The following is a 26,585-nucleotide window of genomic DNA, read 5'->3' as shown; positions in this document are numbered from 1 at the left end:
AGCTTAAAGCTACAAATGGCAGTGATCTGACCACTGCCAGCCAGCTAAATAACCAAGTAATGACCCTAAAGGGTGACACCTGGAGGAAGTCCAGCAGCCCCAGACAGTAATAAGGCCGCAAGGCAATCCTAAATTTGCATGGGAATAACCCAGCCTGTTCCAGTCCCAGATTGGGCAGCTTTGTTGTTACTCAGAATCTTGACAGCTCAGCACACCCCTGCCATCTATTAGGTGTCTGAGCTGTCACTCACAGTGTTCTTATAACACAGAGAGTGTCTGATTTGTGACAGTTCCCTCTTTTCAAGGAGGGGGCCAACAGACCCCCAGGTTTCCCAAGAAACCTTGAATGGAAGGCCCTGACCAAATGATTGGCCTTCGCATCTTAAGGTGGAACCCAAGGTTTCTCCTCAGGTCTATGTTCCTTCCAATAACAAAATACTGGAGGCTATTTTCAACCATCAGAGAATCCACAATCCTCTGTACAAGTACAAGTACTCAAGACTTCCATGGAATGATACGGGAGGGCAAAGACAAGGGAGATACGATTGATGGCACAAGCTCCTTTAATAGAGATCTATGGAGAACGTTTGGGATGTGAAGAGAATGAGGAAATTTCAACCTAAAAGCCACCGGATTAAACACAGAATCTCATAGGGACCAATGAACTTCAAACCCAACTTCACTGATGGTACTTTAAGGGCTCATTCACAGGACCGTTCCGTCTGTCCTGTTCAGTTCCTGTTTTTTTGCGGACCCACGGACAGGACCATCTTTTCAATGCCTTTTGTGTAGGATCGGATGGCACACGGTAGCACTTCCGTGTGAATCCGATCTTACAAAAAAACACATTGAATGCCGAATGTCCGTTCCGTTATTATGGAACACGTCCTATTCTGTTCCGTAATAACTGACCGTGACTCAATGCAAGTCAATGGGCCCACAAAATCCCCAGAAGCCACATGGAAGCACTTCCATGTGACCTCCGTCGGGTGCCCGTGCAGTCTGTGTCCCGCTCCCCGCCAGCCCCGCGGTTGCTTGCACTGCAGTGTGTCAGCATTTGCCCGCACTGCAGTGTGTCCGCATATAACCGCACTGCAATGTGTCCGCATATGCCCGCACTGCAATGTCAGCATATGCCGGCACTAGTGCGAGCAGCCGCAGGGATGATGAGCATTGCCGTCATATTAGTAAAGTTCATTACCTGCGGTGATGAACTCCTGCACTCCTGATGTCAGCGCTTGTCACTGACCGCCGCGTTCTCACATCACTTCTCGAGGGCGGCCTGAGACTGTGAAAAGCGGTGACGTCACGGGCCGCTAGCGAGAGGTGATCTGAGAATGCGGCGGGCATAGAAATCAGTGTCCAGCGCTGATGTCAGTAGTGCAGCGGCTTCCATCACCGCAGCAAAATGCACCTCGCTATCCTCCTGAAGTCAGCGCTGCTCATGCCCTGCAATGACCTGGGCTGACCTCATGATGTTAGCTCAGGTCACTGCACAGCTCTCCCAGTCAATGGGGAACATTCTGTTCTTCACTGACTGGGACAGTGAGTATGGATCGTCGTGGGGCCCCCTTATTGGATTATGCTGGACCCGGATGTGTTTTTTCTTTCCAATAAATTGGTGAAAGAGAGAATGTGTTGGGGAGTTTTTTTTTCAAATAAAAATTTGTTTGTCATCTATTTTTTTTTTAATTAATGACTGGGTTACTAATATCAGGTATCTGATAGACACCATGACATCAGTAACCCCAGGGCTTGATGCCAGGTGACATTACACATCTGGTATCAACCCCATATATTACGCCGTTTGCCAATGCACCAGGGCATTGGGATGAGCTGGGGAAAAGCACCAGGATTGGCACATCTAATGGAGGCGCTACTTCTGGGGCGACTGCGGCTTGCTATTATTAGGCTGTGGAGGGTTCAAGAACCGCGGACCTCCCAACTCTGAGAATACCAGACCACAGCTGTCTGCTTTACCTTGGCTGGTGGTCCAATTTGGGGGGACCGCACATTTTTGTTTTAAATTATTTATTTAATTTAAAATAACAGCGTGGGGTGCCCTCTGTTTTGGATTACTAGCCAAGGTGAAGATGCCAGCTGTGGTCTGCAGGCTGCAGCTGTCTGCTTTACCTGAGCTGCCTACAAAAAATATGGGGACCCCACGTCGTTTTGTTAAATTATTTATTTTTTGGCTAAATACAAGGCTAAGCACCCTTTAGTACCGCATGAAAGGCACTAAAGGGTGCAAGATTACAAATTGTTGGGGAGTGAGACATTATATGTCTTTCTCATCTATTATCTATCTATCCCTCTAGCTATCCCTCTATCTATCTCTCTAGTCATTCATTCATCCCTCTATTTATCCCTTTATCTATCTCTCTATCTAGCTATCCCTCTATTTACCTAGCTGCTTCTGTGGTTTATGGTCCGCAAAAAAAATAGAAGGCACACGGATGCCACACGGCCCGTATACGGAACACAACGGATGCCACACGGATGCATCCGTGAAAAAAACGGACTGTTTTGCAGACCGTAAAAACGGAACGGTCATGTGAATGTAGCCTTAAGGCCCATTTACACGCAACGACATCGCTAACGAGATGTCGTTGGGGTCACGGAATTCGTGACGCACATCCGGCCTTGTTAGCGACGTCGTTGCGTGTGAAACATACGAACGACCGCTATCAAAATTACTCACCTAATCGCTGATCGTTGACACGTCATTCATTGTCATAATATCGTTGCTCGTGCTGGACGCAGGTTGTTCGTCGTTCCTGAGGCAGCACACATCGCTACGTGTGACACCCCAGGAACGACGAACAACACCGTATCTGCGTCCTCCAGCAACAAGGTGGGCGTGTCTTTCCTTCGGCTGCTCTCCGTCCCTCCGCTTCTATTGGCCGCCTGGTCTGTGACGTCGCTGTGACGCCGCACGAACTGCCCCCTTAGAAAAGAGGCAGTTCGCCGGCCACAGCGACGTCGCTAGGCAGGTATGTGTTACGGGGACTAACGATATTGTGCGCAATGGGCAGCGATTTGCCAGTGACGCACAAACGATGGAGGCGGGTGCGATCAGCAGCGACATCGCTAGCGATGTCGCTGTGTGTAAATGGGCCTTAAGTTAAATGTGCTTGGATGATAACCAAACCTGTGGCCTGATTAATCCAGCTGTTAAAAGCGAACTCTGCAAAAGATATAAACGGAAGACCAGTCCTCCTACGGACCCACAACAAAACTCCTCCAAATTTGCTCAAAAGCTTGATTTGTCCTTTCTGTCTGAACGTTGGTTTCAGGGTTGTAGGCAAAAGAATATGACAAGTCAATCCCCAGTTTCTTACAAAAGACTCTCCCAAATTTGGAGACAAATTGCACTTCCATATCCGACACAATGTTAAGAGTAATTTCATGAAGTCTCACAACATGACAAATAAACAACCTGGAGAGTGTCTCTGCATTAGGTAACTCTGACATTGAATTGGCATTGGAGCCACTTTCCTGGCCAGCCGGTTACAGCAGTCTTAGCGCGTCTACAAACTTCACAAGCTCTCTGAGTACCCGTAACCCCAGTTATCCACTCAAGATAAAATCCTGAAACTCTTGTAACAGCCGCAACCTTAGGTACACCGATACAAATAATTTGAATCATGGAGTGGCTTAAGGGGCCAACAACTGGCCTTTACGAATCTCCGCTTCTGACTCCAAAGATACAGCAGAAATTACAATGCCCTTAGGAAGAATGGAGGATGGAGGTTTTTCAGGAGAAACTGAATTAAAACTGTATGATAAAGGGTCAGCTTTCACTCTCTTGGACCCTGACCTGAATGTGATAAAAAAAAAAAAATTGGTGAAAAACAAGGACTATCTGGCCTGTCTAGGAGTTAAGGGTGCTTTACACGCTGCGACATCGCTACCGATATATCGTCGGGGTCACGTCGTTAGTGACACAAATCCGGCGCTGGTAGCAACATTGCAGAGTGTGACACCAAGGAGCGACGATCAACGATCGCAAAATCGTTCAAAAACGGGGATCGTTGACACGTCGCTCCTTTCCTTAATATCGCTGCTTCCTCAGGTACGATGTTGTTCGTCGTTCCTGCGGCAGCACTCATCGCTGTGTGTGACACCGCAGGAACAACGAACATCTCCTTACCTGCATCCACCGGCAATGCGGAAAGAAGGAGGTGGGCGGGATGTACATCCCGCTCATCTCCGCCCCTCCGCTTCTATTGTGACTTTTGTTACAATAAAATGTTTGAGATGAGGAAACCATCATTGAATTCTTCTACTTAAATGACCGACTTTCATGATAAAATATCACTGCAGCAGGAACTTTATCCCTAACTTTTTGTGAGGAGTGTAAACTGAAAAATACGGTAAGCTAAATTCTTATGGATGGTGACCACAATAAGTTGATGATCTGCATTCTCCAAAAAAATGCCTCCTTTTCTCAAAGGCTAATTTGATGGTGAGTAACTCACGATTCCCCACATTATAATTTTTCATCAGACAAAAAAAAATAGACCAATTTGAGGCCATGTGCAATTTCTTTTGAGTATTGTAACCCTGAGATAAAACAGCCCCTAACCTGACCTCCGAAGCATCCACCTCCACAATGAACTTGGAGGTCAAGTTGGAATAGAACACAGCAGCAGACCTGAAACATTCTTTCAATTTTTCAAAAGTCCCAATAGCATTTGGTGACTAAACCTTGAAATCTGCCCTCTTACGTGTGAAGTCATTAAAAGGTTTAACAAGCTGGGAAAAACCTCTAATGAATTTTCGATAATAGTTGGCAGATCCTAGAAATCGTTGCAGCTCCTTCAGATCACCCAGTTGAACCCAATCTATTATGGCCTGCACCTTCTCAGGATTTATCTTAAACTCATCGGCTGATCAAATGAACCCCAGGAATGCATTTCTCAATTTTAGCAATCAAAGAATTCACCCTCAAGTTTTGTAATACTATAGGAACATATTCCTGGTGAGAAACCAAATCAGGAGAAAAAACTAAAATGTCATCAAGGTAAATCACGACAAATCACTCAATGCGTTCAGAAAAGATGTCATTTATAAAAAAAAATGTGAAAACTGCTGGTTCATTGGTTAACTCAAATGGCATGCATATATTTTTTAATAAACCATCAGATGTAAGAAACACTTTTTTCCACTCATCACCCTTTTTGATGCATATCAAATTGTAAGCTCTTCTAAAGTCTAGCTTAGATAACCACTTCACTCCTGTAAGCTGATTATAAAAGTCTGGGATGAGATGGAAGCGAGTATGTATGCTTCACTGTGATTTTGTTCAGTTCTCACAAATCAAAGCAAGGACAGAGGTTACCACTTTCTTTTTCACAAATGAAAATCCAGCAGGTACAGGAGAGGAATTAGAACAGATATGACCTTTTTGTAACTTTTTGCTCACATGGTGGTGCAATCTGGCCCAGACAAATTATAAAGGTGAGCTTTAGGTAATTTGACATTAGGGACACAATTAATAGCACAATCATAGGGATGATGGGGAGGAAAAATCTCCACCTCTATTTTCCAAGAACACATCTCTGAAGTCTTTGAGGTACCCCGGCAGACCCTCCAGACCAGCGGAGCATATTTATGCAGACTTTAAACGCTTCTTATGACAATTGGGACTCCACGCAAAGATAATCTGCAAGGCTGGTTTTTGCTACTTCATCTGAGAGCAGCATATTGTAAGCAAAGAGATTCTGAAACTAACCATATTTAACTTAGGTTACTGGGTGGAGCAGTTCTCACACAATCACAGAATTTAGATCCAGGAAAACACCAGAGCTGATTGAACTTCTCTACCAACACCAGGCTTTGAATAGAGATTGTGCATTGACTGAGATGTCAATTATAGCAGGTGTGTGCTGGACAACATGGCATGCAAGCTAGCTATGCCAATGTTAATCACCAAGTAATAAAACCTTTATTTTACATAAACAATAGCTCAGACACAGCTAAGAGAAGCACAGTTACTTTTTTAACCCTTGCAGCATGCTGTCCTCAGCTTACATTGCAAAATCCTGGTTACAGATTACCTTTAATCTCCTTCTGAACATAATCAAGAAGAGGATTATGAATAAGTATCTATGGAAGTCCTAAACTACCCCAGCAGATAAATTATATAATTTAAAACAGGAAATGAATTCAGAGTGAAGGGCTCCCGCTTGGAGCGTGAAATTCACCATTACAAATCTGAAAAGATTCTGAGGCAGCATTGTAATAGCAAAAATCTGAATATTTTTTTTCCAGACTAAATGTCCCTAATGCTAATCTCTGAACTAGTCCTAAATCAATAACAATTGCTGCAGACCTGCAGTCAATGAAAGCATGTGGCAATGAATGGTTCTTGAAGGAAAAAAAGTCTAGTACTAGGCCAACATCTTCTGATTCCACATGTTTCCCCCTGGTAAAATAATAAAGTCTATAGTCCCCTCCTGTACTGGTGCCATTCTAGCAGTGTTCATTAACTTGTTTGGTCCGAATGAGAGGAGAGAGAAGCCGTCGCTGATTGGACGCGGGGCTCAACATCACGTGAGCCACGGCACCACTGGAAGGGCACCAGTATGGGAGAGGTGTACAGACGTTATTATTTTACCTGAGGGAAACATGTCAAATTAGAATGGATTTTGTTCACAGTGGACAACACCTGTAAGAGTTTTAGAAAGGCCCCTGTGGAATCGACAGCTGAGAGCTGAATAGTTACATTTAACCTCCGTTAACCATTGCTGGAATTCGGTACAATAATCCTCAGTGTTGCGGATCCCGTGTCAAGTTCATGATCTTTGCCTCAGCGACCTGGATTATGTTAGGTTCATCATAAATTACACCTAAGGCATCAAAAAAGGCACAGACAGAAATCCATTCTGGTGCCTGGGGAACTAAAGAAAAAGTCAAGATCTGAGGGCCACATGCAGGATGGACATATTGTTCCTACCCACTGGGATTCGCCCTTTGAACACCGCGGTTGTAGAGTAAAAACTAATTTACAGTTCTAATTGAATCCTCTAAACTGGCATTTTTTCACCTTAAAAGTTTTCAAAGGGCCACTATAGGTTCGTTGGGCGGTGTAGATATCGCAGTCACAGCTGGCATCGGAGAGCTATAGGGAGCATTCATCAAACTAGGAACCTGTCCCTGAAACTGTGATTACAATTCAAGATTCCAATATTCCATAGTCAGATCCTGCTACATAATTTGTGTCAGATTCACCACCTAATCACAAAGCATGTGAATTGGATGCATGCTGGTGAAAGTGAGAGAAAAAAGTTAGGCAAGTTGTAATATCACGCTGAGTTACTACTTGTGCTAGCTGTGAGGCTGGGTAGTTGAGAGGTCTGAGGGGGTCAAATATCAGGAGGGCTCGTGAAAACCAAAGGGGTAAGACAAAGGTAAACTCTGATTGTGGTCCAAGGTCAGAATTCCAGGAAGGTAGCAGATAAAGACAAAGAGGTAAGGCGAACAGGTAGTCAGTAGATACATTGGGGAGAATAAGTTTTTCATACACTGCCGATTTTGCCAGTTTTCCCACCTATAAAAGGATGGAGAGGTCTCTAATTTTTATGGTAGCTACACTTCAACTGTGACAGACAGAATCCCCCATCCCACCCAAAACAAGATCCAGAAAATCACATTGTATGATTTTTAAATAATTAATTTGCATTTTATTGCATGAAATAAGTATTTGATCACCTACCAACCAGCAAGAATTCTGGCTCTCACAGACCTGTTATATATTCTTTAAGAAGCCCTCGTACTCTGCATGCATTAACTGTATTAATAGCAGCTGTTTCAACTTGTTACCTGTATAGAAGACACGTGTCCACACACTCAATCTCATGCCAACCTCTTCACCATGGCTAAGACCAAAGAGCTGGCTAAGGACACCAGGGACAAAATTGTAGACCTGCACAAGGCTGGGATGGTCTACAACACAATAGGCAAGCTGCTTGGTTAAATTAAAAACTTGAAATTAATTCCTATATGTCAACAAAAAATTGGAGACTAATCCGACTAAATATATTATATACAGATATTAACTAAAACCAAAGGTAATGTAAGGATTATAAAAAGCGTGCAAAACTTAAATTTTCATTTAAACCTTTTGGATCGACCATATCCAAAGTCCAAATCCAATGACTCTCACATTGTGAGAGTTTTTGTGCTATGTTACCTCCCCGCATGTATGTGATAATACGATCAATTCCACGGATCCGTAAGAGAGTGGAGTCACAGTGATGGAACTTTTTAAATGTTTTGGAATAGTCTTAAGTGACTCCACATCTTTTTCTTTTTCCGCTGCTATAATGTCCCCAACATGTACTTTCAAGGCTCGAGTTGTGAGACCTACTTAAATTTTTCCACAGGCACATGTAGCATAATAAATGACTGCTACAGTAGTGCATGTAATACTGTGCGTAATGGTATAGGTGACTGATCCATTGGAATTAGCAAAGTTTATCCTTGTATTATAATCTATATTTTTGTATTGAACTTATATAAATCTAATATATCTAGTATGTTCTGGTGAAAATATATGTAGAGCTATATTTCTAAAGCTTACTGTTGTTATCCTGGTATGATATTATAGTTCCAGCATTGTCATATATCATTGTGGTCTGATCAGTGCGCATGCATGTGTGACGCCCTGGCCTATCGGGTCGTCACAGGGTATTGTACAATTTGCCCTTCTGTACAATATCTACCTCCTCCTTGGTTACAGGTCGCTGACCTTTGGTGTTGACAAGAAGAAGCTAATCAAAATCTTAGGAACACTCTGCACCACACCCACCAGTGGACGGCCTGAGTGGAATAGGGTCACCCACTTGGGGGGTTGGTTAAGGGGAGGTCAGGAGTGTTAGGAGACAGTCAGTAGAGTGGTGACTCTCGAGAGGAGAGGTCAGGAGCTGGGCTCCGTGAATTACTAGGTGGCAGACGTTGGTCTGGGCCTGGTAGGAGCTGGACCACAATCGCAGGGGATCGTGACAAGGGGCACGGAATGTCGAGGAGGACAGCCGGCGGCCTTGTGCCATCACCGGGGAGGGGCCAGGGCACAACGGAGTATGTAGACCCTAGGTCAGGAAGGAGAGTCAGGCGTCCTGACAATTTACCCGACGAGGACAGAGCCTTCAAGATCTGTTCTTCACCCGCTCCAAAATCTGGGTGCTAGCACAATGAGGGGGATAGGACTTTCCCACTGCACGGTCCAGAAAATCCCAAGCGTGAACCCTGAGAGCAAGCTCACCCAGTTAGCCATACTGGTGAGCGGGACCCAATTAGTTTTATACTCAAGGGACCAACCAGAAAACTAGGTGCTAAGGTAAAGGTCACAGACTAACAGGCAGTACCAATGGGCACGGAATCCAGGCGTGCTCCCTCTCAGCGGCAGCGGTGTCCGGAACTTTGGTTTACCACAGTTATCGGTGTCAGCGTTATTGGACTGAGTGAGTACACAAGTGACCCTTACAGTCCCAACGGCACCTCCCCGTCGCCCTCCGAGTCCCGGGGCATAGCCCCTATTAAAACACCTGGCTGCCCACACCATCGCCACCGGGTACTCCCAACTGCAGCGGTGGTACTCCACCTTACCACACACCACGGGATGCGTCACGAACTTTCCACATCATCCCCTGTAAATACTCCCCCTTTTTATCTGAGTGGCCGTGCGACCCTGATCCCCGGGTCCGGAGATCGCTCAAACCACCGCGGATCCGGATCCGAGCAGCCCGGCTGCTGACACAGGGGCGGCACACATGGTCTAAATGCAGCACGTTGTCAGGGGCGCGTATCTTTATCATCCTAATCGGGTCTGGACATTTCCCCTTCTTACGTCGCAGCATCATGTTCCTCCACTTGGTATGTATTGTATACATGTAGCTCCGCTCCGTACACATGTAGCTTTGCTTTGTACACACACGGCTCCACTCCGTACAGGTCATACATAAGCTGCTCCGGTTTGTACATGTTGTACACAAGCGACTCCGCTCTGCACTCGTCATACACACGTGGCTCTGCTCCATGCACACACAGGTCCGCTCCATGCACACACAGGTCCGCTCCATAAACGTCGTACATATGCGGCTCCTCTTCATACACACAAGGCTCTGCACACATTGTATACACACTGCTCCGATCCGTAAACATACACATCTGGCTCCTCTTCATATACACGGTTCCACTCTGCACACATGGTACACACAGCTCTGCTCCACACACATGGTACACACACGGCTCCACTCTGCACACCTCGTACACACACGGCTCTACTCCATACACCTCGTACACACACGGCTCTGCTCCACACACATGGTACACACACGGCTCCACTCTGCACACCTCGTACACACACGGCTCTACTCCATACACCTCGTACACACACGGCTCTACTCCATACACCACGTAAACACACAGCTCTGCTCCATCCACTGTAAATCCTCCTGACCCCACACATAACCTTCCCCTCACCCAGCTCCATGACACCCAGCACAGCAGAGTCATGCATACACTGAGGAGCTGACCATGTGACCCCTGACTCCTCCCCTCCATGTGACATCATCACAGGTCCTGTAAGCACAGAGCAGCCAGTTCATATTGCCTTGGTAGAGTCTCGCTATGCCTGAATATTAGGCCTACACCTTACATATGCCCCTATGCACTACTCCACTGTTTGCTTACACAGCACTGTTTGTTTTTTTATTATTTTCAACTGTTTTTAAGGACAAAGTTATTAAAATATTAAGTTTTAGAATACGGTTGCACTTGTGTGATGCCACTGAACTAGTCAGGGTGTCACAGGGTATTGCACTCTTTTATCTTCTAGTGCAGGACTCAACCCCTCATAGTTCTGGGATCCTAACTTTTGGTATTGCTCCATCAGCATGCAAATCCTAGTCACACCTCACACCACACCCTGCCAGGCACACCAGTGGGTGGTCTAGCTGGAACAGGGACACTCGCCTAGGGGTCAGGCAGACTGCTGGGAGGTGCAGAGTTAGTGTATAGTAGTAGCCCTCAAAGAGTGAGGAGCTTGGAGTTGGAGCTCCCTGGGAGACGTTGGCTAGGTCGCAGACAGTGGTCTGGGACTGAAGGAGTCGGAGTCCCGGTCGCAGGGTATTGGAGAAAGGTGCCAGGATTAGTTGTGGAGAACGGTAGGCACCGGAGTACCTAGTAATGAACGAGTACCGAGCACGGCGGGGTACTGGACCCTAGATCAGGGGGTAGCTTCACGCAACCTGGTAATTCACCTGCGGAGGATAGTCTCTTTATGAATTTTCCCCAAGAACTCAGAGATCGAAGGCATCAACACAACGAGGGGGATAGGGCTTTCCAGCTTATGCAGCCCACTGAAATCCCAAGTGTCAGCCATCGAGAGCACAGCTTCCCTACTTAACAGTAGTGAGCGGGACCCCGACAGCTTCAAGCATAGGGGTCACTCAGAACATCTAACAGACAGTGCATGGAGGCAAGGTATCAGCAATACCAAAGGGAGCGGACGCCCAGACGAGCTACCCTGAAGTGGCAGCGGCACCAAGAGACTTGGTTTACCTTTGTGTCAGAGTCTGCTTTGCGGTTGCATCACTACCAACACTGCCTGAGTGAGTACGCTGTCTTCCCCTGCCTCCAATCTGCACCACGCTCCCCTACACCTCCATAATCCAGAGTCCCGGGGCCTCCCCTACCCGTGGAGGGAACATCATCTGGCTGTCCCACTCCATATCCCCCAGGTACTCCCATAGGCAGCAGCGGTACTCCCCTTACCGCGAACCATGGGTGGCGTCACAAACTCTTATCCCCTGTAAATACCCCCTTTTCATTTGAAGTGGCTGCGAGCCCCTGAGTCCGGACACCCTCGAGCCACAGCAGACCCCGGATCCGAGCGGTTCGACCACTGCAGGGGCGGCACACTTGCGCACAGCTTCTGATGTGAGATCATGGAAAGCGATATGCTAATGACCCTCTGCTGTGGGCATCAGCCGAGGGTCATGCGACTGTGATGTGATCTTGGGATCGTATCACAGCCTCGGAGAAGATGGAGGGAACACTTTCTCCCTCTCCTCTGCTGCCTGTCTCTGCGTATATCACACTGCACTCAGATGACATGCGAGTGCAGTGCGATGTTTAACACGCTCCCATAGATGTGTATGGGGTTGCGTGAGCAGAGATTCGCTGCGAAACGCAGCATGCTGCGATTTATTCCGCCTACCGCTGTGGCATGAGAAATCAATCGCAGATGGACACTGCCCCATAGTTTTGCAGTAGAGTGAGAGCAATCCGATGTTTTATCAGATTGCACTCGTCCGTGCAAAACGCAAGTGGAACTGTACCCTGAGAGGTGGACTGTATATATTGTATTGCACTATGGGCATTATAGGACGGCACGGCAGTGACACAGATGGAAACCATGCATATAAAGTAAACGTGAGACTTTTATTTTCAGCCAAAGAATTGCAGACAATAATGCAGCAGAAAAAAAAACCCCAAAACAATAAACACTTGCTCGTCTGGGCCTAAAGGCTACTTTACACACTTCGATATCGGTCCCGATATCGTTAGTGTGGGTACCCGCCCCCACCTGTTGCGCGACACGGGCAAATCGCTGCCCGTGCCGCACAACATCGCCCAGACCCGTCACACATACTTACCTGCCCGGCGACGTCGCTGTGACCGGCGAACCGCCTCCTTTCTAAGGGGGCGGTCCGTGCGGCGTCACAGCGACGTCGCGGAGCGGCCGCCCAATATTAGCGGAGGGGCGGAGATGAGCGGGACGTAACATCCCGCCCACCTCCTTCCTTCCGCATAGCGGCCGGGAGGCAGGTAAGGAGAGCTTCCTCGTTCCTGCGGCGTCACACATACCGATGTGTGCTGCCGCAGGAGCGACGAACTACATCGTTACTGCTGCAGTAACGATAATCGAGAATGGACCCCCATGTCACCGATGGGCGATTTTGCACGTTTTTGCAACGATGCAAAATCGCTCATCGGTGTCACACGCAGCAACATCGCTAATGCGGCCGGATGTGCGTCACAAATTCCGTGACCCCAACGACTCCGCATTAGCGATGTCGCAGCGTGTAAAGCCCCCTTTAGGCCTCCTTCACACTGTCATGAAAATCACGCACGTTTTTTACGGACGTGTCAAAGGTGCATATTGCCCTCCGTGTGCCGTGTTTATGGCACACGTGTGTTCTCTGTGTGCTATCCGTGATAACACACGGAGAACGAGAACTTTCTGCTCACCTGTCCCTGGCGTTGCTGTCCGTGGTGCTGATCTACTTTCTCCGGTCCTGCCGACTCCCCGCTGCTGCTGCTTCCGGCCCACAGTGGAGTGAATATGCAATGAGCATAATGAGCGGGGGTCGGAAGCAAGTGACAGCAGCGGTAGAGACAGCAGTGCCGGAGATGGTAAGTATAGAAATTCCTTTTAATTCACAGGCATGTGTGTTTTCTCCAGTGCGTGTCACACTGATCACATCCGTGTGACACCCGTGATGCCGTACAAAAACGAACATGTCTACGTGTGGAGCACAAGGGCACACATATGCTCCACACGGACACACGGTCCATGGGAAAACACGGACATGAACGCAGACCCATTGCTTTTAATGGGTCTACGTGTGCCCGTGTCTCTGGCACGTGAGGATATGGACCAAACACGTACCAGAGACATGGACGTGTGGAGGAGGCCTAACACATAGTACCCTGACTCATGTTACTAAGGATACTTGCAGGGCTTGAATCTCTAGTCACAGTTCTTTCCATTTACCTTCTAGATCTAGCCTTCTCAGGAACACACCATGTTACTCCTGCCTCTGACTGCTTCCTTCTGATTTCTTTAACCTTTTCTCTGCCTGCAATGAGGCAACCTTTTCAGGTGAGATGGCTGAGCCTCCAGTACCTCCTGAACTGCAGCGGGAGTGGTGAGTCTCACTACCAAATCCTACTCACCACTCCAATAAAAACCGGCCCAAAACTACCATTAAATAAACAACTCAGCAACTAAACTGCTGAAGAAAACCAGCACTATCCAGCCTTAAATATCTTGTCCAGCTTAACTTTCGGGGTGAGATATACTGTGCATCCATTATCACTCCTGTCGGTCGCCTAAAATATTTACCTTCTATGTAACATATCTTGGTTGGTCTCTAATTTGCAGACCTTCTACCATCTTGGTTGCTCTTCTGTGGACTTGCTCTAATATATCAGTCTTTCTTGAATTGAGGCCCCAAGAACTGTACACAGTATTCCAGGTGGGGTCTGACCAAGGCAGAGTGTTAAGGAGGCCATAAATTTACAGTGATGCAATCTAATTATGCATCTACCTTAACCCCGTCTGCATTAAAATCATGAGTCATTTGTTAGTAGCATGCATACTATTCTTCCATACAGACCAGAGAAATGTACACGGATCTGCATAGAAAATATGACTGGTTTAATTACGGAAGTGAAGACACATTTAAAGAAATCAGTTGGCTAGGAGCCAAGAATACGTAACACGTCTCCTATTTGGTAAACTCTGAAAAGAGCTTATTCTGCGATTATATATCTATATATATATCTATATATATATATATATACACACACATACACACATACGTGTGTGTCATCACTTTATATTAAGCTATGTCAGCATGATTCACTTGTCACATAAAAGTCCAGACTGTCTGATGAGTCTTATGATGTCTAAATGCAGATATAGGTGTGGTACAGTTCAAGCACTAGCTTAAATCCTGGTTTTAGCAATCAAAGAATTCACCCTCAAGTTTTGTAATACTATAGGAACATATTCCTGGTGAGAAACCAAATCAGGAGAAAAAACTAAAATGTCATCAAGGTAAATCACGACAAATCACTCAATGCGTTCAGAAAAGATGTCATTTATAAAAAAAAATGTGAAGACTGCTGGTTCATTGGTTAACTCAAATGGCATGCATATATTTTTTAATAAACCCTCAGATGTAAGAAACACTGTTTTCCACTCATCACCCTTTTTGATGCATATCAAATTGTAAGCCCTTCTAAAGTCTAGCTTAGATAACCACTTCACTCCTGTAAGCTGATTATAAAAGTCTGGGATGAGATGGAAGCGAGTATGTATGCTTCACTGTGATTTTGTTCAGTTCTCACAAATCAAAGCAAGGACAGAGGTTACCACTTTCTTTTTCACAAATGAAAATCCAGCAGGTACAGGAGAGGAATTAGAACAGATATGACCTTTTTGTAACTTTTTGCTCACATGGTGGTGCAATCTGGCCCAGACAAATTATAAAGGTGAGCTTTAGGTAATTTGGCATTAGGGACACAATTAATAGCACAATCATAGGGATGATGGGGAGGAAAAATCTCCACCTCTTTTTTCCAAGAACACATCTCTGAAGTCTTTGAGGTACCCCGGCAGACCCTCTAGACCAGAGGAGCATATTTATACAGACTTTAAACGCTTCTTATGACAATTGGGCCTCCATGCAAAGATAATCTGCAAGGCTGGTTTTTGCTACTTCATATGAGGGCAGCATATTTGTAAGCAAAGAGATTCTGAAACTAACCATATTTAACTTAGGTTACTGGGTGGAGCAGTTCTCACACAATCACAGAATTTAGATCCAGGAAAATACCAGAGCTGATTGAACTTCTCTACCAACACCAGGCTTTGAATAGAGATTGTGCATTGACTGAGATGTCAATTATAGCAGGTGTGTGTTGGACAACATGGCATGCAAGCTAGCCATGCCAATGTTAATCACCAAGTGATAAAACCTTTATTTTACATAAACAATAGCTCACACACAGATAAGAGAAGCACAGTTACTTTTTTAACCCTTGCAGCATGCTGTCCTCAGCTTACATTGCAAAATCCTTAATCTCCTTCTGAACATAATCAAGAAGAGGATTATGAATAAGTAGCTATGGAAGTCCTAATACTACCCCAGCAGATAAATTATATAATTTAAAACAGGAAATGAATTCAGAGTGAAGGGCTCCCGCTTGGAGCGTGAAATTCACCATTACAAATCTGAAAAGATTCTGAGGCAGCATTGTAATAGCAAAAAAAATGAATATTTTTTTTCCAGACTAAATGTCCCTAATGCTAATCTCTGAACTAGTCCTAAATCAATAACAATTGCTGCAGACCTGCAGTCAATGAAAGCATGTGGCAATGAATGGTTCTTGAAGGAAAAAAAGTCTAGTACTAGGCCAACATCTTCTGATTCCACATGTTTCCCCCTGGTAAAATAATAAAGTCTATCGTCCCCTCCTGTACTGGTGCCATTCTAGCAGTGTTCATTAACTTGTTTGGTCCGAATGAGAGGAGAGAGAAGCCGTCGCTGATTGGACGCGGGGCTCAACATCACGTGAGCCACGGCACCACTGGAAGGGCACCAGTATGGGAGAGGTGTACAGACGTTATTATTTTACCTGAGGGAAACATGTCAAATTAGAATGGATTTTGTTCACAGTAGACAACACCTTTAAGAGTTTTAGAAAGGCCCCTGTGGAATCGACAGCTGAGAGCTGAATAGTTACATTTAACCTCCGTTAACCATTGCTGGAATTGGGTACAATAATCCTCAGTGTTGCGGATCCCGTGTCAAGTTCATGATCTTTGCCTCAGCGACCTGGATTATGTTAGGTTCATCATAAATTACACCTAAGGCATCAAAAAAGGCACTGACAGAAATCCATTCTGGTGCCTGGGGAACTAAAGAAAAAGTCAAGATCTGAGGGCCCCATGCAGGATGGACATAGTTGTTCCTACCCACTGGGATTCGCCCTTTGAACACCGCGGTTGTAGAGTAAAAACTAATTTACAGTTGTAATTGAATCCTCTAAACTGGCATTTTTTCACCTTAAAATTTTTCAAAGGGCCACTATAGGTTCGTTGGGCGGTGTAGATATCGCAGTCACAGCTGGCATCGGAGAGCTATAGGGAGCATTCATCAAACTAGGAACCTGTCCCTGAAACTGTGATTACAATTCAAGATTCCAATATTCCATAGTCAGATCCTGCTACATAATTTGTGTCAGATTCACCACCTAATCACAAAGCATGTGAATTGGATGCATGCTGGTGAAAGTGAGAAAAAAAAGTTAGGCAAGTTGTAATATCACGCTGAGTTACTACTCGTGCTAGCTGTGAGGCTGGGTAGTTGAGAGGTCTGAGGGGGTCAAATATCAGGAGGGCTCGTGAAAACCAAAGGGGTAAGACAAAGGTAAACTCTGATTGTGGTCCAAGGTCAGAATTCCAGGAAGGTAGCAGATAAAGACAAAGAGGTAAGGCGAACAGGTAGTCAGTAGATACATTGGGGAGAATAAGTTTTTCATACACTGCCGATTTTGCCAGTTTTCCCACCTATAAAGGATGGAGAGGTCTGTAATTTTTATGGTAGCTACACTTCAACTGTGACAGACAGAATCCCCCATCCCACCCAAAACAAGATCCAGAAAATCACATTGTATGATTTTTAAATAATTAATTTGCATTTTATTGCATGAAATAAGTATTTGATCACCTACCAACCAGCAAGAATTCTGGCTCTCACAGACCTGTTATATATTCTTTAAGAAGCCCTCGTACTCTGCATGCATTAACTGTATTAATAGCAGCTGTTTCAACTTGTTACCTGTATAGAAGACACGTGTCCACACACTCAATCTCATGCCAACCTCTTCACCATGGCTAAGACCAAAGAGCTGGCTAAGGACACCAGGGACAAAATTGTAGACCTGCACAAGGCTGGGATGGTCTACAACACAATAGGCAAGCTGCTTGGTTAAATTAAAAACTTGAAATTAATTCCTATATGTCAACAAAAAATTGGAGACTAATCCGACTAAATATATTATATACAGATATTAACTAAAGAAGGAAAGTTGTATTTCAGCTCACCCGTAATATTATTTCACCTGGCTCCAAAACCCAGAACGGTGCAAGGATACAAATTCCGTGTTCAGGAATATAAAGCAGTAAGTGGTGGAAATTCCTTTCCTGATCCAGCAACACGTCCGGGATAAATGTGAATTAAAAATTCATTTTATTGAAAAATTATTAAAAACCAATCATCAGAATGACATCCAAAAAATTTTTTCTTTTAAAAAGAAAGCGTCTTACGCGTTTCTGGCCATTGTGGCCCTTAGTCATAGACATCTGTTATCCAAATGAAACACATAATATATATAGAAAAAAACCCTCTTCACTTCCCAGAATGCTACATCCGGTCAAACATACACAGGTTAACCCAATTATGTCAGCAAGGCAGCAGCCTAATACATTGCAAAAGGAGATCTTCCCGAATCAATTTAACCCTTTGGGATGTGCCAAATATAATTCACTAACTTCCATAAAATCACATAGAGAAGAAAAAAAAAAAAAAATTCCATATCCATTATTCTCCATGAACATACACCTTTCAAAAAATAGATCAATTATGAATAATGATTACAACCATGGATATACCTGTATGTAATAAATACCGAAAGCATTCAGAACAATGATCCACATATTAATATATATACATTAAATCACTTTTGATATTCATGCCCATTGGCATGCAGGTATTATATGTCAAAATCCACCTGGCTTCCCTGGCCCGCAGTATCTGAATACGATCTCCACCTCTTCTAGGGGCTGGAATCTGCTCCACAGCATTCACTTTAACCCCTTAACGACCTTGGACGTACTGAGTACGTCATGGTGACATGGTGCTAAACGACCCATGACGTACTCAGTACGTCCTGGCGAAATCGCGGTCCCGGAGCCCCGGGGAGTGAAATTTATTTACTTAAACGGTAGATTCGGGAAGGAGGGGACCTCTGCCTGACCTCAGGAGGGGTGGTGCCTCCTCCCCGAACCTACAGAGGCTGTGATTGGCTGACGAACGCCGCTCAGCCAATTACAGCCACTGTAATGTTCCAGCCATTGAAAATGGCTGGAACATTGAAATCCAGCCCTGATCAGTGCTGCTGTAGCACTGGCCATTGGCTGGAGCTGGGTGATCGATGCTTCACCCGCCCCCAGCTCTGATTGGAGAGACCGGTCTTGTGACCGCTCTCTCCAATCAATGTGGATCTGCGGCCTGTGACCGTCCCTGGAAGCCGAGGAGAGCGGTAAGTTGTTGTCCCCGCTGCCCGCCCCTGTCCCCGATCGCCCCGCCGCTCGCCCCTGTCCCCGATCGCCCCGCCGCTGGTCCCGCTTCACCGCTGTCACCGCCGCTGTCTCCGATCGCCCCGCCGCTGCTCCCGCTTCACCGCTGTCCCCGCCGCTGCTGCCGCTGTCTCCGATCGCCCTGCTGCTGCTCCCGCTTCACCGCTGTCCCCGCCGCTGTCTCCGATCGCCCCGCCGCTGTCTCCGATCGCCCCGCCGCTGCTGCCGCTGTCTCCGATCGCCCCGCCGCTGCTGCCGCTTCACCGCTGTCCCCGCCGCCATGCTCCCGATGCACCGCTGTCCCCGCCGCCATGCTCCCGATGCACCGCTGTCCCCGCCGCCATGCTTCCGATGCACCGCTGTCCCCGCCGCCATGCTCCCGATGCACCGCTGTCCCCGCCGCCATGCTCCCGATGCACCGCTGTCTCCGCCGCCATGCTCCCCATGCACCGCTGTCTCCGCCGCCATGCTCCCGCTCCACCGCTGTCCCCGCCGCCGCTCCCGATGCACCGCTGTCCCCGCCGCCATGCTCCCGATCCACCGCTGTCCCCGCCGCCATGCTCCCGATGCACCGCTGTCCCCTCCGCCGCTCCCGATCCACGGCTGTCCCCGCCGCCATGCCCGCCACTGTCCCCGCACCCACCTTTTTCAGCCGCTGCTGCCCGCAAATCGGCCCCCACTGTTCCCGATCGGCGGCCGCCGCCGCCTCCTTCATCGGCTGCCCCTTCTTCTCCATCGCCACACCACCTATCCCTCCATGTGCTGCAAGCCACCCTCCCCCCACGTGGGGGGAGGGTGGCTTGCAGCACATGTGGGGGGAGGGTGGCTGGCTTGCAGCACATGTGGGGGGAGGGTGGCTGGCATGTGCTGCAAGCCACCCTCCCCCCACATGTGCTGCAAGCCAGCCACCCTCCCCCCACATGTGCTGCAAGCCAGCCACCCTCCCCCCACATGTGCTGCAAGCAAGCCACCCTCCCCCCACATGTGCTGCAAGCCAGCCACCCTCCCCCCCACATGTGCTGCAAGCAAGCCACCCTCCCCCCACATGTGCTGCAAGCAAGCCACCCTCCCCCCACATGTGCTGCAAGCCACCCTCCCCCCACATGTGCTGCAAGCCACCCTCCCCCCGGGGCCCCCCCTCCTCCATGTGCCATCTCTCTCTCCCATCACTCTGCCCCCCTCCCCGATCTGCTGCCTGCTCTCTCCCATTTTCCATCTACTGCCCCCTCTTACCCTCCTCGATCTGTTGCCTCCTTCATCTGCTGCCTCTTCTGTCTGCTGTGATCCTGCTGCCTAGATCCATCCTGTAAGGTAGGTATCCCCATCTCGCCTTCCCCCCCCATCCTCTGCCGCTCCTCCATCCGCTGCGCCATTTCCCATCCATCCGCTGCGCCATTTCCCATCCATCCGCTGCGCCATTTCCCATCATCCATCCGCTGCGCCCTTTCCCATCCTCTGCCACTCCTCCACCCGCTGTGCCCTTTCCCATCTTCCATCCGCTGCGCCCTTTCTCATCTGCCACCCCGCCCTCTCGCATCGCATTATCCAACGCAGTTGCTCGCTTCCAGACTGCAGTGGATGATGCGATGCGAGACTCGTGCATTGCTCTCACGTTTGGCACTGGTCTTAGTGGCAGGCGCTCTTTTTTTTTTTTTTTTCTGATGTCTGTATTTTTTATTTCGCCAAACTAATTTTTTTTGTATGGGGGGGTCTAGTTTCCAAAATGGGATCACATGTGGGGGAGCTCCATTGTTTAGGCACCTCAGGGGGTCTCCAAATGAAACATGGCGTCTGCTAATAATTCCAATCAATTTTACTGTGAAATGGCGCTCCTTCTCTTCTGAGCCCCGCCGTACGCCCAAACAATTGATTTCCACCACATATGAGGTACCTGTGTTCTCAGGAGAAATTGCACAATACATTTTATGGTGCATTTTTTCCTGATACCCTTGTGGAAAAAAAAGCTACCTGTTTGAAAAAACAATTTTGTGGTAAAAAAAAGAATAAAATATTTTCACGGCTGAACATTACAAACGTTTGTGAAGCCTCCAGGGGTTCAAAGTGCTCACTAAACAGCTAGATAAATTCCATGAGGGGTCTAGTTTCCAAAATGGGGTCAATTGTGGGGGAGCTCCATTGTTTAGGCACTTCAGGGGGGTCTCCAAATGAAACATGGCGCCCGCTAATAATTCCAACCAATTTTGCTGTGAAATGGCGCTCCTTGCCTTCCGAGTCCTGCTGTGTGCCCAAACATTTGATTACCACCACATATGGGGTATCTGCGTACTCAGGAGAAAATGCACAATAAATTTTATGGTGCATTTTTTCCTGATACCCTTGTGATAAAAAAAGCTACCTGGTTGAAGCAACAGTTTTGTGGTAAAAAAAATTTTTTTCTTTTCACGGCTCAACGTTATAAACTTCTGTGAAGCCCCCAGGGGTTCAAAGTGCACATCAAACATATAGAAAAAATATTTGAGGGCTCTAGTTTCCAAAATGGGGTCATTTGTGGGGGAGCTCCATTGTTTAGGCACCTCAGGGAGTCTTCAAACCCGACATGGTGTCCGCTAATGAGTGCAGCTAATTTTGCACTCAAAAATTCAAATGGCGCTCCTTGCCTTCCGAGTCCTGCTGTGTGCCCAAACATTTGATTACCACCACATATGGGGTATCTGCGTACTCAGGAGAAAATGCACGATACATTTTATGATGCATTTTTCCTGATACCCTTGTGAAAATACTAATTTTTATGGCTAAAGTAACATTTTTGTGTTAAAAAAGTAAAATTTTCATTTTTTCGTCTACATTGCTTTGGTTGCTGTGAAGCTCCTAAAGGGTTAATAAACTTCTTGGATGTGGTTTTGAGCAGAGTGAGGGGTGCAGATTTTAGAATTGGGTCACTTTTGGGTATTTTCTGTCGCCTAGGTTTCTCAAATCACTCCAAATGTGATGTGGTACCTAAACAAACAATTTTTTTTTGTAAATTTTGTTGGAAAAATGAGAAATTGGTGATGAACTTTGAACCCTTCTAACTTCCTAACGGAAATTTTTTTTTTTTCAAAAATTGCGCTGGTGTAAAGTAGACATGTGGGAAATGTTATTTAGTAACTTTTTTGTGTGACATATCTCTCAGATTTATGGGCATAAAATTTCAAATTTTGAAAATTGCAAAATTTTCAAAATTTTCGCCAAATTTCCGAAATTTTCACAAATAAACGCAAAACATATCGGCCTAAATTTACCACTGACATGAAGTACAATATGTCACGAAAAAACAATCTCAGAATCGCCAGGATCCGTTGAAGTGTTCCAGAGTTATAACCTGTCAAAGTGACACTTGTCAAAATTGCAAAAAATGGCCGGGTCTTTAAGGTGAAAACAGGCTGGGGGCTGAAGGGGTTAAAGAAACTAACATCCCCATTATGATTATATAAAAAATGCTGTGAAGCCCCTGACAAACTCCTTGAGGGTGGGATTCATGATATCATATAAATGTTCCCCAATGCGTCTCCTTAAAGTGCGGCTTGTGGAGCCTACATACTGTTTGCGACATTTTTCGCAAGTTATAACATAAACGCAGTGGTCTGAACTGCAGTTGATGAAAGAATTAATCTTATAGCGTTTCCCAGTAGTGGAATTAACACTTTCTTTGGTATTATACATATGAGAGCATGTCCCACATTGCTTTTTGCCGCACTTATAGGAGCCACATGTAGGTAACCAGTTTTTTATTTGACTGCATGCAGGTTTTGCCAGATATGCATCACTAGGAGAAATAAGACTACCAACTGTGGGGGCACGTCTAGAAACAAATCTGCAACCTGTGTCCAAAATATTTTTAAGAGTTTTATCCACGGATAAAATGGGCAAAAACTTACGTACAATCTCAGTAATTTTCCAAAAACTATTACTATATTGGGTAGAAAATACTGGAACACTGTTCTGATTTGTTTTTTTCCATGGGGATTTTCTGCTTTAAATAGTGTGCTCTGGATTCAAGATTTACTTTAGTCTTGGCTCTATCAATCATTGCTCTATCATAACCCCTATTCCGCAGTCTATCATCAATGACCTCACATTCTCTTACATAGGCTGTCTCAGTGCTACAAGATCTCCTGGCCCTAACATATTCCCCTACAGGTATGTTTCTTACTATATGCTTAGGATGGTGGCTAGTCGCATAAAGAAGGGAGTTCCCTGATGCATCCTTTCTGTAGAGCTCAGAGTTAACTCGTTTGTTCACTGAGTCACCAACAAGAGTAAGATCTAAGAAGGAAATAGACTCCCGCTGGCTACAAGAAACAAATTTCAGATTGAACATGTTAGAATTAATGTACCTCCCCGCATGTATGTGATAATACGATCAATTCCATGGATCCGTAAGAGAGTGGAGTCACAGTGATGGAACTTTTTAAATGTTTTGGAATAGTCTTAAGTGACTCCACATCTATTTCTTTTTCCGCTGCTATAATGCCCCTAACATGTTCTCTAACATGTACTTTCAAGGCTCGAGTTGTGAGACCTACTTAAATTTTTCCACAGGGACATGTAGCATAATAAATTACTGCTACAGTAGTGCATGTAATACTGTGCGTAATGGTATAGGTGACTGATCCATTGGAATTAGCAAAGTTTATCCTTGTATTATTATAATCTATATTTTTGTATTGAACTTATATAAATCTAATATATCTAGTATGTTCTGGTGAAAATATATGTAGAGCTATATTTCTAAAGCTTACTGTTGTTATCCTGGTATGATATTATAGTTCCAGCATTGTCATATATCATTGTGGTCTGATCAGTGCGCATGCATGTGTGACGCCCTGGCCTATCGGGTCGTCACAGGGTATTGTACAATTTGCCCTTCTGTACAATATCTATCTCCTCCTTGGTTACAGGTCGCTGACCTTTGGTGTTGACAAGAACAAGCTAATCAAAATCTTAGGAACACTCTGCACCACACCCACCAGTGGACGGCCTGAGTGGAATAGGGTCACCCACTTGGGGGGTTGGTTAAGGGGAGGTCAGGAGTGTTAGGAGACAGTCAGTAAAGTGGTGACTCTCGAGAGGAGAGGTCAGGAGCTGGGCTCCGTGAATTACTAGGTGGCAGACGTTGGTCTGGGCCTGGTAGGAGCTGGACCACAATCGCAGGGGATCGTGACAAGGGGCACGGAATGTCGAGGACAGCCGGCGGCCTTGTGCCATCACCGGGCAGGGGCCAGGGCACAACGGGGTATGTAGACCCTAGGTCAGGAAGGAGAGTCAGGTGTCCTGACAATTTACCCGACGAGGACAGAGCCTTCAAGATCCGTTCTTCACCCGCTCCAAAATCGGGGTGTTAGCACAATGAGGGGGATAGGACTTTCCCACTGCACGGTCCAGAAAATCCCAAGCGTGAACCCTGAGAGCAAGCTCACCCAGTTAGCCATACTGGTGAGCGGGACCCAATTAGTTTTATACTCCAGGGACCAACCAGAAAACTAGGTGCTAAGGTAAAGGTCACAGACTAACAGGCAGTACCAATGGGCACGGAATCCAGGCGTGCTCCCTCTCAGCGGCAGCGGTGTCCGGAACTTTGGTTTACCACAGTTATCGGTGTCAGCGTTATTGGACTGAGTGAGTACACAAGTGACCCTTACCGTCCCAACGGCACCTCCCCGTCGCCCTCCGAGTCCCGGGGCATAGCCCCTATTAAAACACCTGGCTGCCCACACCATCACCACCGGGTACTCCCCAACTGCAGCGGTGGTACTCCACCTTACCACACACCACAGGTGGCGTCACGAACTTTCCACATCATCCCCTGTAAATACTCCCCCTTTTTATCTGAGTGGCCGTGCGACCCTGATCCCCGGGTCCGGAGATCGCTCAAGCCACCGCGGATCCGGATCCGAGCAGCCCGGCTGCTGACACAGGGGCGGCACACATGGTCTAAATGCAGCACGTTGTCAGGGGCGCGTATCTTTATCATCCTAATCGGGTCTGGACATTTCCCCTTCTTACGTCGCAGCATCATGTTCCTCCACTTGGTATGTATTGTATACATGTAGCTCCGCTCCGTACACATGTAGCTTTGCTTTGTACACACACGGCTCCACTCCGTACACGTCATACATAAGCTGCTCCGGTTTGTACATGTTGTACACAAGCGACTCCGCTCTGCACTCGTCATACACACGTGGCTCTGCTCCATGCACACACAGGTCCGCTCCATGCACACACAGGTCCGCTCCATAAACGTCGTACATATGCGGCTCCTCTTCATACACACAAGGCTCTGCACACATTGTATACACACTGCTCCGATCCGTAAACGTACACATCTGGCTCCTCTTCATATACACGGTTCCACTCTGCACACATGGTACACACACAGCTCTGCTCCACACACATGGTACACACACGGCTCCACTCTGCACACCTCGTACACACACGGCTCTACTCCATACACCTCGTACACACACGGCTCTACTCCATACACCACGTAAACACACAGCTCTGCTCCATCCACTGTAAATCCTCCTGACCCCACACATAACCTTCCCCTCACCCAGCTCCATGACACCCAGCACAGCAGAGTCCTGCATACACTGAGGAGCTGACCATGTGACCCCTGACTCCTCCCCTCCATGTGACATCATCACAGGTCCTGTAAGCACAGAGCAGCCAGTTCATATTGCCTTGGTAGAGTCTCGCTATGCCTGAATATTAGGCCTACACCTTACATATGCCCCTATGCACTACTCCACTGTTTGCTTACACAGCACTGTTTGTTTTTTTATTATTTTCAACTGTTTTTAAGGACAAAGTTATTAAAATATTAAGTTTTAGAATACGGTTGCACTTGTGTGATGCCACTGAACTAGTCAGGATGTCACAGGGTACTGCACTCTTATCTTCTAGTGCAGGACTCAACCCCTCATGGTTCTGGGATCCTAACTTTTGGTATTGCTCCATCAGCATCCAAATCCTAGCCACACCTCACACCACACCCTGTCAGGCACACCAGTAGATGGTGTAGCTGGAACAGGGACACTCGCCTAGGGGTCAGACACACTGGTGGGAGGGGAAGAGTTAGTGTATAGTAGTAGCCCTCAAAGAGTGAGGAGCTTGGAGTTGGAGCTCCCTGGGAGACGTTGGCTAGGTCGCAGACAGTGGTCTGGGACTGAAGGAGTCGGAGTCCCGGTCGCAGGGTATTGGAGAAAGGTGCCAGGATTAGTTGTGGAGAACGGTAGGCACCGGAGTACCTAGTAACGAACGAGTACCGAGCACGGCGGGGTACTGGACCCTAGATCAGGGGGTAGCTTCACGCAACCTGGTAATTCACCTGTGGAGGATAGTCTCTTTATGAATTTTCCCCAAGAACTCAGAGATCGAAGGCATCAACACAACGAGGGGGATAGGGCTTTCCAGCTTATGC

General features: G+C 46.7%; 1 protein-coding gene across 1 annotated transcript in view; it reads left to right on the top strand.

The window, feature by feature from the left end:
* The window catches only part of LOC142312880 (uncharacterized), a 280,429-nt gene that overhangs the window by 14,383 nt on the left and 239,461 nt on the right, over positions 1–26,585 (top strand). The window contains 1 exon segment of the mRNA XM_075351864.1: positions 6,310–6,433. Coding sequence (XP_075207979.1) covers positions 6,310–6,433 — 124 coding nt within the window.

Source organism: Anomaloglossus baeobatrachus, chromosome 5, assembly GCF_048569485.1.
Source record: "Anomaloglossus baeobatrachus isolate aAnoBae1 chromosome 5, aAnoBae1.hap1, whole genome shotgun sequence".
Taxonomy (NCBI): domain Eukaryota; kingdom Metazoa; phylum Chordata; class Amphibia; order Anura; family Aromobatidae; genus Anomaloglossus; species Anomaloglossus baeobatrachus.
Note: the sequence above shows the minus strand (reverse complement) of the source record. Positions and strands in the feature narration are given on the sequence as shown.